The sequence below is a fragment of the Pollicipes pollicipes genome, unplaced genomic scaffold (genome assembly GCF_011947565.3).
Source record: "Pollicipes pollicipes isolate AB1234 unplaced genomic scaffold, Ppol_2.1 Scaffold_4219;HRSCAF=4965_pilon_pilon_pilon, whole genome shotgun sequence".
Taxonomy (NCBI): domain Eukaryota; kingdom Metazoa; phylum Arthropoda; class Thecostraca; order Pollicipedomorpha; family Pollicipedidae; genus Pollicipes; species Pollicipes pollicipes.
Window position 1 is genome coordinate 27,199,030 of NW_023596448.1, and position 14,733 is coordinate 27,213,762.

Below are 14,733 nucleotides of genomic sequence, written 5' to 3' on the forward strand. Positions count from 1 at the left end.
TCTACGATAGTACAGGTAAGTGGAGCCAGCGTCGATGCGTTAACCACGAACGCGGCACAAAACCGTCACAATCTAGTGCATATATATATTTTCGAATAGCAGAACAACATACAACCCATTCATTCCATTGAAAATGCCACTTACAAAGGACAGCCGGTTCACAAACACTATAAATTGCACCTGCTGTCGCCGAACGCGCACCGGGTCACCGGCCGGGGCTCGGCTCGGGTGACCTGAGGTCACTATACGGCGACTCCTCCACCAGTGTCAGCAAGCGGAGCCGCGCGCTGCGCCGGCGGCCGCCCTCGGGCGTGCGGGTCTGCGCGCGCGGCCGCGCCCGCCTGTCGCCGAACACGCCCCCGGCCGCGGCGGACACCCGTCTTCTGAACGTCCGCAGCGCGTCCCCCGACGGACTCCCAGTGACGTCATCGACGACGTCAAGGTCGGGACTCAGCACGGTCAGTCGGTTGGGACTCGCGGCGCCCTGGCTGGCGCGGTCCTGGGGCGGCTCGCGCGCTCTGCAAGACGCAGCGTCGCTAAACGCGCCACTCGACCGCCGGCCGCTCCGCCGCCGCGTGGTCACGCGATGCGTGACGTCACGGTCGGGGACAGGGAGCTGCGGAGCGCTGGCGGGAGTGGAGGGGCTCGCGCTCGGCGCTGGTGTTGCGCGGACGGCGCTGAGGCCTCCAGAAGCGCGACGGCTGACACCGGACAGCTCCACGCTTCGCTTCGCGGTGACTTCCGGGAGAGGACGGCAGCCCACGCTGGAAGCCCGCCGGTTCCTCCCACCCTTCGCTTCGCTGGGGACGACACCGGCGGGGCTGAACTCTGACTCGCTCGACCGCACCGCGACTGGACTCAGTTCTTCAAAACTGTCACTCAACACCACGCGCCTTCGCTTCGCTATCGGCTGGCCGGGACGGTCACAGCCAACGTCAGATCGCCTGCTTCGTCGACTGACACCTCCACTGGAGACGCCGCAGCCAGCAGCCGACGGTCTCTGACTCCATTTCATCCCCGTCTGGACGGAAACGCTGTCGATGGCAGCAGTGGACCCGTAGTTTCGCTTCTTCGCGACCTTACCGAGAAGCTCAGGGCTGTCGTTCGGAGCAGGTGGCTTCGCCGCAAGCTCACTGGACGCCTTGCTGTCGGCATTTCTCGTTGACCCGACGCTCTTCGCCGTCGCATTTCCACGGGCGTGAAAGCTGGCACTAGAGACGCGCCTGCTTTCCTTCGCCACGACCTCGCGGGAGTCGCACCAACTGGGACCCGGAGTCGGTGCGCTTTGGTTCGCGGCACTTTCGGGGAGGACTTCGGGCGTGGAACTCAGCACGAACCCGCTTCTTCGCATTGGGCGAATGCCTGCATAGTCAGAACTGGCAGCAGAGACCCGTCTGGCCCCGCTTGTGATGGTTTCTTCGGGAGAATCACCCGTGACCATGGATACTCCTCTGGCTCTCTTTGCGACAGTTTCAACCGGACGATGATAGCTGGCAGAAACTCTCCGATTTCGCTTCGCGGCGGCTTCCACGGGAGGGTCTGGACCGGCAGTAGAGGCCCTTCTGTTTCTCTTCGCAACAGTTCCATGTGGGCAATCACACGTGACACCAGATGTTTTTGCGCTCCTCTTTGCGGTGACTTCAACACCAGGATCGTAGCTGGCAGCGGAGGCTCGTCTGCTACGCTTCGTGACGGCTTCCTTGGGAGTACTGAAGCCGGTACTCGACGTTCTCCTCGTTCTCTTTGCCACGTCATCTGGAGCATCACACGTGACAATGGAGCTCATTCCGCTCCTCTTTGCGACAGCTTCAAGGTCAGGGTCAAAGCTGGCAGTCGAGGCTCGTCTGCTCTTCTTCGCTGCAACTTCCTTGGCGCGATCAAAGCTGGTGCTCGACGACCTCCTGGTTCTCTCTGCGACAGCTACAACAGGAGTACCACGTGTGACATTGGAGATCACTCCATGTCTCTCCGCGACAGCTTCAGTGGCAGTGGACGCTCTTCTGCCTGTCAGCGTGACGGGCTCCCTGGGAGGATCACAGCTGGCGCTAGACGCTTTCCTGGCTCTCTTCGCGACAGCTTCAACGGGGGAAACGCACACGCTGGAGGCCATTCCGCCTCTCCCCGCGACGACTTCAACGCAAGGACCATAACTGATACTGGAGGCCCTTCTTCTCTCCGTGGCGGCTTCGCTGGGAGAATCGTAGCCGACACTTGACGCTCTCTCCGTTCTCTTGGGCACGGCTTCAATCGGAGAATCATGCATGACAACGGAGACCCTCCTGCTTCTCTTTGTGACAGCTTCAGCGGAAGGGTCAGAGCTGGCAGTGGAAGCCCTTCTGCCTCTCTGCGCGAACGTTTCCCTAGTAAGGCCGTAGCTGGCACTCGACGCTCTCCTAGTTCTCCTTGCGACAACTTCCACTGGAGAATCGCTCATGGCAACGGAGACCCTTCCATTTCGCTTTTGGACAGCTTCCACAGAAGGGCCGGGGTTCGCACTGGAGGCTCTTCTGCCTCTCTTCGCGACAACTTCCCTAGGAGGATCGTAACTGACACTCGACGCTCTTCTGGCTCTCTTTGCGACAGCTGCAACAGAAGGGCCGGAGTTGGCACTGGAGGCTCTTCTGCCTCTCTTCGCGACGACTTCCCTAGGAGGATCGTAACTGACACTCGACGCTCTTCTGGCTCTCTTTGCGACAGCTGCAACAGAAGGGCCGGAGTTGGCACTGGAGGCTCTTCTGCCTCTCTTCGCGACAACTTCCCTAGGAGGATCGTAACTGACATTCGACGCTCTTCTGGCTCTCTTTGCGCCAGCTGCAACGGGGGAAGCGCATTCACTGGAGGCCATTTTGCTTCCCCCTGCGACGACTTCGACTGAAGGACCAAAACTGATACTGGAGGCTCTTTTTCTCCTCGTGAGGGCTTCCCTGGGAGAATCGTAACTGATACTCGACGCTCTCCCCGTTCTCTTGGCCACCACTTCGACCGGAGAATCACACAAAACAACGGAGACCCTTCTGCTTCTCTTTGTGGCAGTGGCCACGAAAGGACCAGAACTGGCAGTGGCGGCTCTTCTGCTCGTCTCCATGGTCGCTTCCTTGGGGTGATCGTAAGTGGCGCTCGACGATCTTCTGGTCCTCCTTGCAACGGCTTCAACGGGAGAATCGCATGTGACATTGGACATCACTGCACTTCTCTTTGCGACAGCTTCCGTGGCGATGGAGGCTCTTCTGCCTCTCTTCGTGGCGGCTTCCCTGGGAGGATCGTAGCTGGCACTCGACACTCTCCTCGTTCTCCTTGCGACCACTCCGACTGGAGAATCGCTCATGATAATGGAGGTTACTTCGCCTCTCTTGGTGATGGCGTCTTTCACGTGATCGTAACTGACGCTAGACGCTCTCCTGGCTCTCTCTGCGACAGCTCCAACGGGGGAAACACACTCACTGGAGGCCCTTCCGCTTCTCTTCGCGACGACTTCAACAGAAGGACCATAACCGACACTGGAGGCTCTTCTGCTTCTCTTTGTGACCGCTTCCTTAGAAGGATCGTAGCTGACACTTGAAGCTCTCCTGCTTCTTTTCGCGACAACTTCGACGGAACAATCATAGAGGGTAGCTGAGGCCCTTCCACTATTCTTCGCGACGGGTTCAACGGGAAGGTCACGACTGGCGCTGGAGCCTCTTCCCTTTTGCTTGGTGATGGCCTCCGCTGGTGGATCGCAGATGAAACCGGAAAGCCTTCTGCTTCGTCGTACCGTGACGTTCGCAGTTGGCGAGCTCCGATATTCCACCACCGGTTCGTCTTGCGCTGCTGCAGCTTTACCGGCAGCTCCCCGACTGACACCTGCGAGAACACTGCTCACATCCACCGCGACTTCACCAGCGGCGTCACAGCTGACACTGCGCCTGCCTCGCCTCCCGACCACCGCGCTGGGATCGCCAAGACTGACACTGGAGGCCCGCCTGCCCCTCCTCGCCGTGAGCTCGCCGGGACCGCCACCGTCGGCACCAGGCCGGCCGCTTCCCCGCGGCCTCGTCCCGACATCGGGTCCGCAGCTGGCGCTGGACAGCCTCCGGCTCCTCCGGACGGTCACGTTACCCGCGGCGAACCCGTCCATGCCCGACCGGACGCCATCGATGGCGTCACAGTGCGCGTCCGAGGCCGGCACGCTGTCCGCCTCCACGGCGGTAACGTCACGGATGACGTCACAGCCGGCGTCTGAGGCCGGTACCCTGTCCGCTTCGACGGCGGTAACGTCACGGATGACGTCACAGCCGGCGTCTGAGGCCGGTATGCTGTCCGCCTCGACGGCGGTTACGTCACGGATGACGTCGCAGCCAGTGTCCGAGGCCGGTATGCCGTCCGCCTCCAGTGCCGCGACGTCACGGATGACGTCACCGCCGCCCACAGCCGTCCGCGCGCTGCCGCCACCGTCGCCGTACGGGTCCTCCGAGGGCTGAGAGCTCGGCACCAGGGGCCAGTCGCCCCTCATATCCGCTGGGTTTCTTCGCTGCCCGGGCGGGCTGCTTGGTACCAGGACGGGACTGTCGAAGGCGACGCCCTGCGGAGCACCGCAGGCCGCCGCGCTATCCGGCGCGGCGTCCACCTGGCCGACTCCATCGACAAGCTCCTCTGAGACTCTCCTGTCAGCCGCCAGGGAGTCGCCGCCTCGTGCGTGCGTCTTTTTCCTCCGTTTGGTGACAAAATCGCGGGGAGAAAGTTCTTCTTCGATCTCGGTCACATCGTCGGCACCAGCGGGGTGTTCCTCAGACCGCGCAGGTACCCCACAGGTTACGTGTTCGTCAGTTCTAGATTCGGAAATGCATCCCTCGGCGTTGGTCCGGGAGGCGTCCAGACTCCAGTCGTGATACTTGAAGTCTGCTTCTTCACTGCCCGCCCGCTCGGAGATGTCTGTGTGGGTGACATTATCGGGAGCATTCGAAGAGCTTCTGCCCTGACAGTCCGCGTGAGTAATCGTTTGGAACAAGCCTCTCTTTGGCACTCCTGCAGTGTCGCACAGATTGCTCCTTTTCTGGGCAGCGTTGTGGGGAACCCTGTCGGCACCAGAAGTATGCGCGATGTTTCTGACCATTATGTCTTGCGACATGCATTCTTGAGTAACCCCTGGGAGAACATCACCATTTTCTATCGCACGTGCCATGTCTCCGTCTTCTCTCCGCAGAACGTCTTCAGCTCCGCTTATATTCAGCGCGCCACTGTCCGCGATCTCTTGTCGCAAGTCGCCACCGGCGATCTCTTGTCGTAAGTCATCATCCAGCGCCCTTTGTAACATCTCTTCACTTTTCGTCCTTTGCAGCGAGCCCTCATCAGTGACGGCTCGCGAGGCGTCACCACCACCATCTTCCTCCTCGCCCTCCTTCCAACCGCCCCTCTGCAACGCGGCTCCGTCCGCCGCGTCTTCCGCTGCGGCCCCCTCCCTGCTGGCGGACGGCACTGCGTCGGCTGCGCCCCTCCCTCCGGCGCACCTCCAGCCGGCCGTCGGCGTGTCGGCCTCGGCGTGCGCCGCCAGCGTCCTGCGCCGGTGCTGGCGGCGCGCCGGCGCGCCAGCGCGCTCCGGCCGGCCGCTGCGCCGGCGGCTCGGCACGATCGTCAGCACGGTGCGCGGCGCGCCGGCCAGCCGATGCAGCTCCTCTTCCTCGTCCTCTCCCTCCTCCTCCGGCGAGGCGAGCGTTATCACGCGGCAAGACCTGCGCGGCCCCGTCGTCGGCGCCGGCGCTGGCGACGGCGTGTCTTCCAGCCAGGAGGGCCGCGAGTGGAGGCCCGCCCCGGCCGGCGCCGCCGCGTCCGGCGAGCCGGCCAGGCGCGGCGAGGCGCCAGCGTCTGTCGGGAGAGGGGAGAGACGCGTCAGGGACGACACGACGTCAGACGCTCAGAGGCCGGGCGGACACGCGCCGGGTGCACGGCCGCCGGTCAATCGTTTGAGGGAAACATCTGGCGACGATGAATGGAACTGCACGCAAGGTATTATGGAGATGATTGAATGTGGAATTGCCGCGATTCAGCAGTTCGAAAGAGCGCTTTTGCAGTAATTTTCGAGATCGCTGAGATTTATGTGTCAAGCACGTTGTCTAAACCTTAACAGCACATGGCATGAAATGGACACACAGAACACTCTAAACTAAAGGTGGCTCACTCACTCGCTCTACCCCCCCCCCCCCCCCTACCCTACAGTGGATGCCCGGCGTAAACACAACCACCGCAGTTCTCACCCTCGCCGAGGCGAGGGACACAGAAACATGGGAACGTGAGGAAAGAGGACCCGGGTAAGATGGTGATTTCCAAGACGATGAGAACGTTCAGACCGTACTACGGTTTTAACAAGACAAACCAAACGCAAATAGACGACAGAACAAGCTGAAAACTAAGGGAAGAAATTACCACAAGCGCGCGGAAAACGACGGAGACGGACCAGAAGGCAGCTCGAAATACAGGACGATAAACGAAAGGTGAATGAGAGCCCACGGGACAATGAGGACCACTGCCAACAGTAAGACCGACGACAGAAACGTCCAATTAACGAGATCCAATGCGTCACTGTGCGCACCAGACAGACGCCGCAACGCTGCCGCCACCGAGCCCTTACCGGGCGGCCTGGCCGGCCGGGCGGGCGGCGCCTCCGGAGCCGGCGAGTCGTCCACCACCACCAGCTGGCGGGCGGCGGGCCAGCTGTCGCGCGGCACACCCACGTAGTCCAGCCACGGGAAGCGTCGGATCAGACGGCAGATCGGCGCTGGCAGCGCCAGCGACCAGTGCGGCAGGCTGCCCAGATCACACGCGATATTAGCAACCAACGGCAATCGCAGCACATCCGTAACAATAGCGGCATGGCTGCAGCGACGATCCACGACTGCTCCAAAAGCCTTACCAGCACGGGGAACTGGGATGGCGGTCCGACGGCGGGAAAGGACTTGGCAACGTCTGGCCGGTTGTGCCAGTGGATATCTTCTGGTCGGAATCGCGCCAGGATCCCAAGACCTGATCCCAAGGCCTTTGACCCGGCATGTGTGACCCCTGTGACCCCAACGTGTCAACAGAATCAAATGATGTCTACTCGTGACCTCCGGACAAGACAGACTTTTCACAGCCTGTTATGTCATGATACCGCAACACCAAAGCACAAGCTAGCCCTTCGAAGCGATCTCAACTGATTGGTGACCCCAGTCGACGCCCGAGTCATCAAGCCTCAGCCTCCCTGGTTGATGACCTGAGCAACGATCAGCCACTGGACTTAGCGATCAGCGACGTCGCCTGCCCCCCCCCCCCCCCCCCCCCCCCCGCGTCCGTGAGATAGCCTCTGCCAGTACAGTGCGCGATCCCCACCTGCGACTGATGACTGCCGTCGCCTGGAACTGCAGCGAGTCGGCCACGGACAGCGCCGTCACCAGGCGCACGCACGTGTTGGCCGCCGTGGTGCAGAACGCCGGCAGCAGGCCTGCCGCCGTCGCCCGGTCGGCTCAGGCCCGAGAACGCCACCCCTGCCGTCAGGACGGTCAGCGGAGGGCGGGAGGAGCGCACCTCACGCGGGAGGGGGACGGGTCATCGCCAGCGGTGTGGCGAACGGACACGGGGCCGCGACGGCGGCTGGGGTGCCCGAGGACACCGTCGGCCACTGACCGAGCCGGACAATCAGAGGCGTGTCAACAGGCGAGCGGTCGTTACCGCGGACGGTCAACACGTCACGAGGGGCGGTCAGCCGATCCGGAGGGCGCTCGACAAGTGGGTGCCATGCCTCAGAGGCCAAGCACGCAACCATTTCTGGATAAAACTGCGATACAAGACACAAGAACGCGCCGTGAAACGAAGCCAGCGTCCGCCAATAACGAACCTTAGCAAATAAGTCGAGCGATTTCTTACCAGGTAACGGTCACCTGACGACGGCGTCACAGCTTCATGGCCGATGAGTGACCCAGTCAGCCATCGACCCATCCAGTGAGCGCCGCGACTCACCCAGTGAGCGCCCCGACTCACCCAGCGAGCGTCGGTTGAGGAAGAACTCGACGGTGCCGGCGCGAAGGTTGGCGTAGACGCCGATGATGGAGCCCTTGCCGAAGAGGCTGGTGTAGGGCTGCGAGCGGCCAGCATGGCGGATCGTACCTGGCGACGCGCAGCGTCAGGACAGCGTCAAGAGAGAGTCAGGGCAGCGTCAGGATAACGTCAGGACAACGCCAGGACAGCGTCAGAACGGCGTCAGGACAGCGTCAGGACAGCATCAGGACGGCGTCAGGACAGCGTCAGGACAGCGTCAAGACAGCATCAGGACGTCAGGACGGCATCAGGACAGTCCGGACAGCGTCAGGACAGCGTCAGGACAGCGCGCACCCTTGGAGTCGACGATCGGGCCGGTCTGAAGCGACGGTGTGAGATGCCGATAGTTAACTGACTGGCGGGTGCCGAGGCCCATAACGGTCCACGTCAGTCGCACATCACGAAGCATCACGGACAACATCGTGACTGCGTATGGCATTGCGCTTCTTGCCACCCGAGCAGCCGAACTCCAAGACTGGCGCCAAATGACGTCACTTTGGTTGAGAATTTACGACGCGCTCAGCTGCTGGGGCTAAACACGCCGTTTGTCTCTCACCCTAGCTGCCCGGCATCGGACGCACACTTAAACCTCAGTCGCCAACAACACAATCCAAATAATCACCAACAACACAGCCCGAGCAATCACCAACGACACAATCCGAACAATCACCAACAACACGACCCGAACAATCACCAACAACACGACCCGAACAATCACCAACAACACGACCCAAACAATCACCAGCAACACAACCCAAATACCACAAACTTCATGGAGTGCGAACGAGCAGTAGGTAAAGTATAAGCGACACACGACGCATTTTCTATTCCCGATGCAATCACGTCAGAACAGTTGACCGGGTCTGTGATTAAGACGTGCGTCAGCGAGCAGCGCGTAACCCGCACAGCCGTGCAGACAGTGTACCGGGCGCTGCGGCCTCACCATGGAAGGAGAGGCCCCATGAGTGGGAGTCGGCGCCCAGGAGGCTCACGAATCGCTGGTTGGCCGAGTCCGGATCAAACTGGTCCGTCACCAGACCCACCATCTGCGGGCGGCACACCGTTAGCTCCCGGTCCCCGTCTGGTCGGCTGTCTGCGGCCTCTGCGGGTCAGTACACGTGCTGGTTGCGGCAGCGGGGCGTGCATATACAGAACGTGAGAATATGGTGGCAAGGCAGGTGCAGGGTTGGCAGAGCACAGCCACACATTTCGATAACCTATTTATACATTAGGTAGGGAAGAAATCAAGCGCTAAAATTTTGCGAGTTAAAAAACATTCACTATGACAGCTCATACAGCTGAACTACCATGACCGTGCTTAAATCATTATGGCTCATGCTGCAGTTAAACACACAAAATAGCAATCAAACAGCCAGTAATGACTCCAACCACATCACATGCACTAGCTATGGCATACGTCACAAAGCAGAGCGACCCACCAACCGACTGCTAAAGCGGGAGACCGGCCGCACCGCTGGTTGGGCAGCCGTGGCCGCGCGCCCGCGACCCACCGTGTCCGTGCCGTACAGGTCGGTCAGCAGCTTGACCTCGAAGAAGTGGTGTCCGCCGGGCTCGAGGATGGTGTCGCCCAGCAGCACAGCCGTACCCGTGGAGAGCGTCTCGTGGCAGGCCACGTGCGTCGGCAGGAAGCGAGCCGAAGCTGGCGCCCGCGCCTGGTCCCACTGCCATGCCAGCGGCTCTGGGAGCGAGAGAGAGGGGTCAGGGTGTAGTCAAAGGCCAGTCCCACTGCCATGCCAGCGGCTCTGGGCATGAGGGAGGGGTCAGGGTGTCGTCAGAGGTCAGTCCCACTGCCACACCAGCGGCTCCGGGCACGAGAGAGAGGGATCAGGGTGTAACCAGAAGCCAGTCCCACTGTCATGCCAGCGGCTCTGGGCACGACAGAGAGGGGTCAGGGTGTAGTCAGAGGCCAGCCCCACTGCCATGCCAGCAGCTCTGGGCATGAGAGAAGGGGGTCAGGATGGAGATGGAGGCCAGTCCCACTGCCACACCAGCAGCTCTGAGCATGAGAGAGTGGGGTCAGGGTGTAGTCAGAGGCCAGTCCCACTGCCACGCCAGCAGCTCTGGGCCTGAGAGAGAGGGGCCAGGGTGTAGTCAAAGGCCAGTCCCACTGCCATGCCAGCAGCTCTGGGCCTGAGAGAGAGGGGCCAGGGTGTAGTCAAAGGCCAGTCCCACTGCCATGCCAGCAGCTCTGGGCATGAGAGAAGGGGGTCAGGATGGAGATGGAGGCCAGTCCCACTGCCACACCAGCAGCTCCGGGCATGAGAGAGAGGAGTCAGGGTGTGGTCAAAGGCCAGCCCCACTGCCACGCCAGCAGCTCTGGGCCTGAGAGAGAGGGGCCAGGGTGTAGTCAAAGGCCAGTCCCACTGCCGCGCCAGCAGCTCCGGGCATGAGAGACAGGTTAGGGTGTGGTCAAAGGCCAGCCCCATTGCCACACCAGCAGCTCTGGGCACGAGGGAGAGGGGTCAGGGTGTAGTCAGAGGCCAGTCCCACTGCCATGCCAGCAGCTCTGGGCACAAGAGAGGGGTCAGGGTGTAGTCAAAGGCCAGTCCCACTGCCACACCAGCAGCTCCGGGCATGAGAGAGAGGTTAGGGTGTGGTCAAAGGCCAGCCCCACTGCCACACCAGCAGCTCTAGGCACGAGGGAGAGGGGTCAGGGTGTAGTCAAAGGCCAGTCCCACTGCCACGCCAGCGGCTCCGGGCACGAGGGGAGAGGGGTCAGGGTGTAGTCAAAGGCCAGCCCCACTGCCATGCCAGCAGCTCTGGGCATGAGAGAGGGGTCAGGGTGTAGTCAGAGGCCAGCCTCACTGCCATGCCAGCAGCTCTGGGCATGAGAGAGAGGGGTCAGGGTGTAGTCAAAGGCCAGTCCCACTGCCATGCCAGCAGCTCTGGGCACGAGGGAGAGGGGTCAGGGTGTAGTCAAAGGCCAGCCCCACTGCCACGCCAGCAGCTCTGGGCACGAGAGAGGGGGGTCAGGGTGTAGTCAAAGGCCAGTCCCACTGCCACGCCAGCGGCTCCGGGCACGAGGGGAGAGGGGTCAGGGTGTAGTCAAAGGCCAGCCCCACTGCCATGCCAGCAGCTCTGGGCATGAGAGAGGGGTCAGGGTGTAGTCAGAGGCCAGCCTCACTGCCATGCCAGCAGCTCTGGGCATGAGAGAGAGGGGTCAGGGTGTAGTCAAAGGCCAGTCCCACTGCCACACCAGCAGCTCTGGGCACGAGGGAGAGGGGTCAGGGCGTAGTCAAAGGCCAGCCCCACTGCCACGCCAGCAGCTCTGGGCACAAGAGAGGGGGTCAGGGTGTAGTCAAAGGCCAGTCCCACTGCCACACCAGCAGCTCTGGGCATGAGAGAGAGGGGCCAGGGTGTAGTCAGAGGTCAGTCCCACTGCTGCGCCAGCAGCTCTGGGCATGAGAGAGGGGGGGGGGGGGGGGGGGGTTAGGGTGGAGATGGAGGTCAGTCCCACCACCACACCAGCAGCAGTGGGTATGAGAGAGGAGGGTCAAGGTGCAGTTGGTCTGTGGGAATATGCATTTGTGGCACCCAGAATATTTTGGCAGATTCCAAGAGACAGGCATGGTGAACATCAAAGTTTGGGATTTGCTGAGACATCAAATGTCATGCATCAAACCTAGGTGAGAAATTATGACAAGATTCAAGTTGCCTGTAAGATGGCCAGATTACAGACGAACAGCAGCAAAGCCATTTGTGTTTGCTGCATTGTACACCCATGAACAGTGGTGGAAAGGTCCACCCCACAAAAGCACCACAATCTGTCATACATTGGCATGTTGGCTTCTATCATTCACAGTGACCAAGTGCCAATATGGGCTGCACAATGCATTATGCTACAAGATCAAAAAGGCACTACTGTGTCACTGACCATTGCTATTTTCACCACAGTCACAATGGATCTTGTTCCTGCTCTTGGCTGCCTTGCAGTAGTGTTTGTGGAGACAAAAGCTATAGCTGGGCTCCTTCTTCTTTGAAAGGATGCTGGACCTTTTAAAATGTAGCATCATCTGTGGGTCAGAGTAAATTACCTTACCAACATTGGTAAGAGGTGGTGCAAACAAAAGGATATCAGTTTAATAAAGGAAGTACCTGCAGTATTTTTTTGAAAGTTGACATATACTTATGACCATAGTTATTTCCATTCTTGACTGCACTCTGCAGGATGCTTATTATATAGATGTGTGCATGCTTTGTATATGCTTTTCTGGTCAGCTATTGCTATGCAAATGCCTGATGAAATAATTATCCAGACCATTGCTTTCATCTTATGTGTTAGCATGCACACAATATTTCAGACAGCTAATTCTATTGCTGTCATCAAGCATTATTGGACCCTTAATTGGCAATCAAGCATAAAAAGCCTAAGAGAGCACTCAAATTTGTCATTGTGGGTACATTTTACAGATTGCAGATGTCTATGCCAATGACAAGATTGCTGGCAAGTATCAGCCTTCTTTTCTTGTTGGTAATATAATCAGCATCCAAGGGATTGTTTCCAGGAAGAGCAGAAACAGCTTTAAGTAGACTAAACTCTCTGCTGAAATCACTGCTAGTCTGTGGGGTATCTTGGGCAAAACTTAGTGTTGTTGTCAGTGACTTCTGTTACCAGAAAATTATGATGAGAAAATAACTCACAATTTTGAGTGTACCTAGTCATGTGCATAGTTAGAATTATGTCTGATGTCTCAAACCAATGTTTAATGAACCTTACTTCCATGCATTTTAAAACCAACACAATACCATTCATGCATGTCCTGACAAGTAAAAACAATCATTTAAATCCTTTTTTTACATAAAACGGAAGCACTGATGTGTGATGTTTGACATTTGTCATCAGCTGGCTTTAACGTTTTCAGATGCTAAGTGCTCCATTTCAGAATTCGAATATCAGTGACGTCCACCTGAAGAGTACCCAAACTAACTACAATCTTACCTGCGCCTACCTTCGCTACCATTTGCAAGCAGGCTGGAACCCTTCACATATGTTGGATGATGCAGAAAATAGACGACTGAAATTCAGCTGCCGATGCTTCATGCCACAACCAGCAATAGTAATCTCCCTGTCCACCCTAAACAACGACGGGCACCTGTCGCCCAAATGCGCCGCCAAGACGATGTGTCAAAAGACGTTTCAAATACGCCGCAGAAGCGCAGTAGTTGAGGGCTGCTAAAAACATGTGATCAAGGCCGTGAAAACAAAAGACCTGGAAACCGGTTTTGATCCCAATGGCCAGGGATGCAACGAAGGAACTGCGACCGGCAGAGTCGGATCCAGTGCGGCGCAGTGGTGCAGGCAGGGGACACAGGGGACACGTGCCCCCCATTAAGGTCGCGATTTGAATGCTCGAAGGGACCAAAAGGAAGGCTGGTGGTCGCATTCAAGGGCCCCGGTGCGCACAGTTCCGGGGCCTCTGGGGCCTAAGGGCACAAAGGAATGGTCGAATTATTAGTCAGGGGTTCTGAGCTGCGAGGACAGGCCCTCAGATAACAGCTACAGGGATATTTGTGCCAATCACGCACCCCCTGATTCGATATGAGCCTATATGTCGGTTTGGCATCACCAGCACCGCACAGTTGGTTCCGTTTTGGTATGGGCCTTAGAGCCCACTTCCCAATCAGCTACAAAGTCGGGGCCAGTAATTTACATTGGTTGGGACCCCTGTATCTGCCAGGGGCCCACAGCTCTTAACAGTGAGTCCGGTGTTCGTTTTTACCGTGCACATTAATCACTATGGGGCACCCCCGATCGTTCTGGGACCCACCACATTGCTCTTCGGTTCTTCTAGTTTGTTTCGGAGAGCCCGGCACCTTTGTCGGTGCTGATCCTTTGTATGGAGCTCTCCCGACAGGTTGGACCGCTCAGGAGCCGCTCACATTGGTCTCGGGTTTTCTGTTACCTCGGAGAGCCTACGCTGTGTCGCGTTCAGCAACACAAACGGCTGCGATTCCAACTGGTACTAGCGGCCGGTGCGGACGTGCGAATGGGAGGAAGGGTTTGTCCTAAGCTCTAATGACGTCATCCCAGTCCTTATCATGGTATGTCTCTCATCACCTTTAAAGAGAAAAAATGGCGAAGTACATAACAAAATAGGAAGCCCTTGTGTCCACGGCCCGGAACAGCCCGGTTCTGCTGAAGGCTATAAAGAAAATTGTGTCGCACGGTGCCCAGCGCCGCAACGCATTCATAGGGTCGAACCCGATTTATTTTGCCAACTCACAACGCAACGGACAATGTACCAAGCGTTCAGAGTAGTTTTCGGATTACATTGCGCCATAAAGCACGTGAACCTGTTGTCAAGTTATACGAGCGCCGTTCTGATCTGCCCCATTGCGGCTTTTATTACCGTGGTTTCGACAACAGTCCGAGTTACCATCATCCCTGAATAATGCATGCTTTCTTCAGCAGCGTGGGTCAGTCATACTGACTGTTTAGATAGTCCACCGTCCACCCTCTGGATATGTCGTTTGTAACAATCTGTAATCGCGATAAAACATACACAGCTAAATCCCACAGTTCTCGTCAGCGACGCACTGAAATATTGACTGTTTGTGGTGCTGTAATTGTTAATCCTCTCGGAATTCAGGGTAACAACATGACAATTGTATAGGTGAGCTACACAGCTTATGGCTTCGCACTCAACCCGCAGGAACTTACTCCACGGA

The 14,733-nt window shown here is 58.4% G+C and overlaps 1 protein-coding gene across 1 annotated transcript; it reads right to left on the reverse strand.

Moving 5' to 3' along the window:
- Positions 1-3,386: 3,386 nt before the first annotated feature.
- On the reverse strand, positions 3,387-13,125 carry LOC119095092 (uncharacterized). The gene is made up of 10 exons (XM_037217983.1): positions 13,014-13,125; positions 11,939-12,077; positions 9,555-9,742; positions 8,987-9,089; positions 7,987-8,112; positions 7,451-7,493; positions 5,603-5,705; positions 4,096-4,363; positions 3,791-3,851; positions 3,387-3,408 (listed from the first exon to the last, which is right to left on the reverse strand). The coding sequence occupies exons 1-10, from the start codon at positions 13,023-13,025 to the stop codon at positions 3,387-3,389; spliced, it is 1,065 nt and encodes a 354-aa protein (XP_037073878.1). The 5' UTR covers positions 13,026-13,125.
- Between the last annotated feature and the right edge of the window lie 1,608 nt (positions 13,126-14,733).

Excerpts from the sequence above, each read along its gene's own strand:
- LOC119095092 (XM_037217983.1), bottom strand. Across the intron at positions 9,090-9,554 it reads ACCTGTACGGCACGGACACG|ATGGTGGGTCTGGTGACGGA; the intron begins GTGGGTCGCGGG and ends TGCCGCCCGCAG. Across the intron at positions 3,852-4,095 it reads CATGGACGGGTTCGCCGCGG|TGTTCTCGCAGGTGTCAGTC; the intron begins GTAACGTGACCG and ends GGATGTGAGCAG.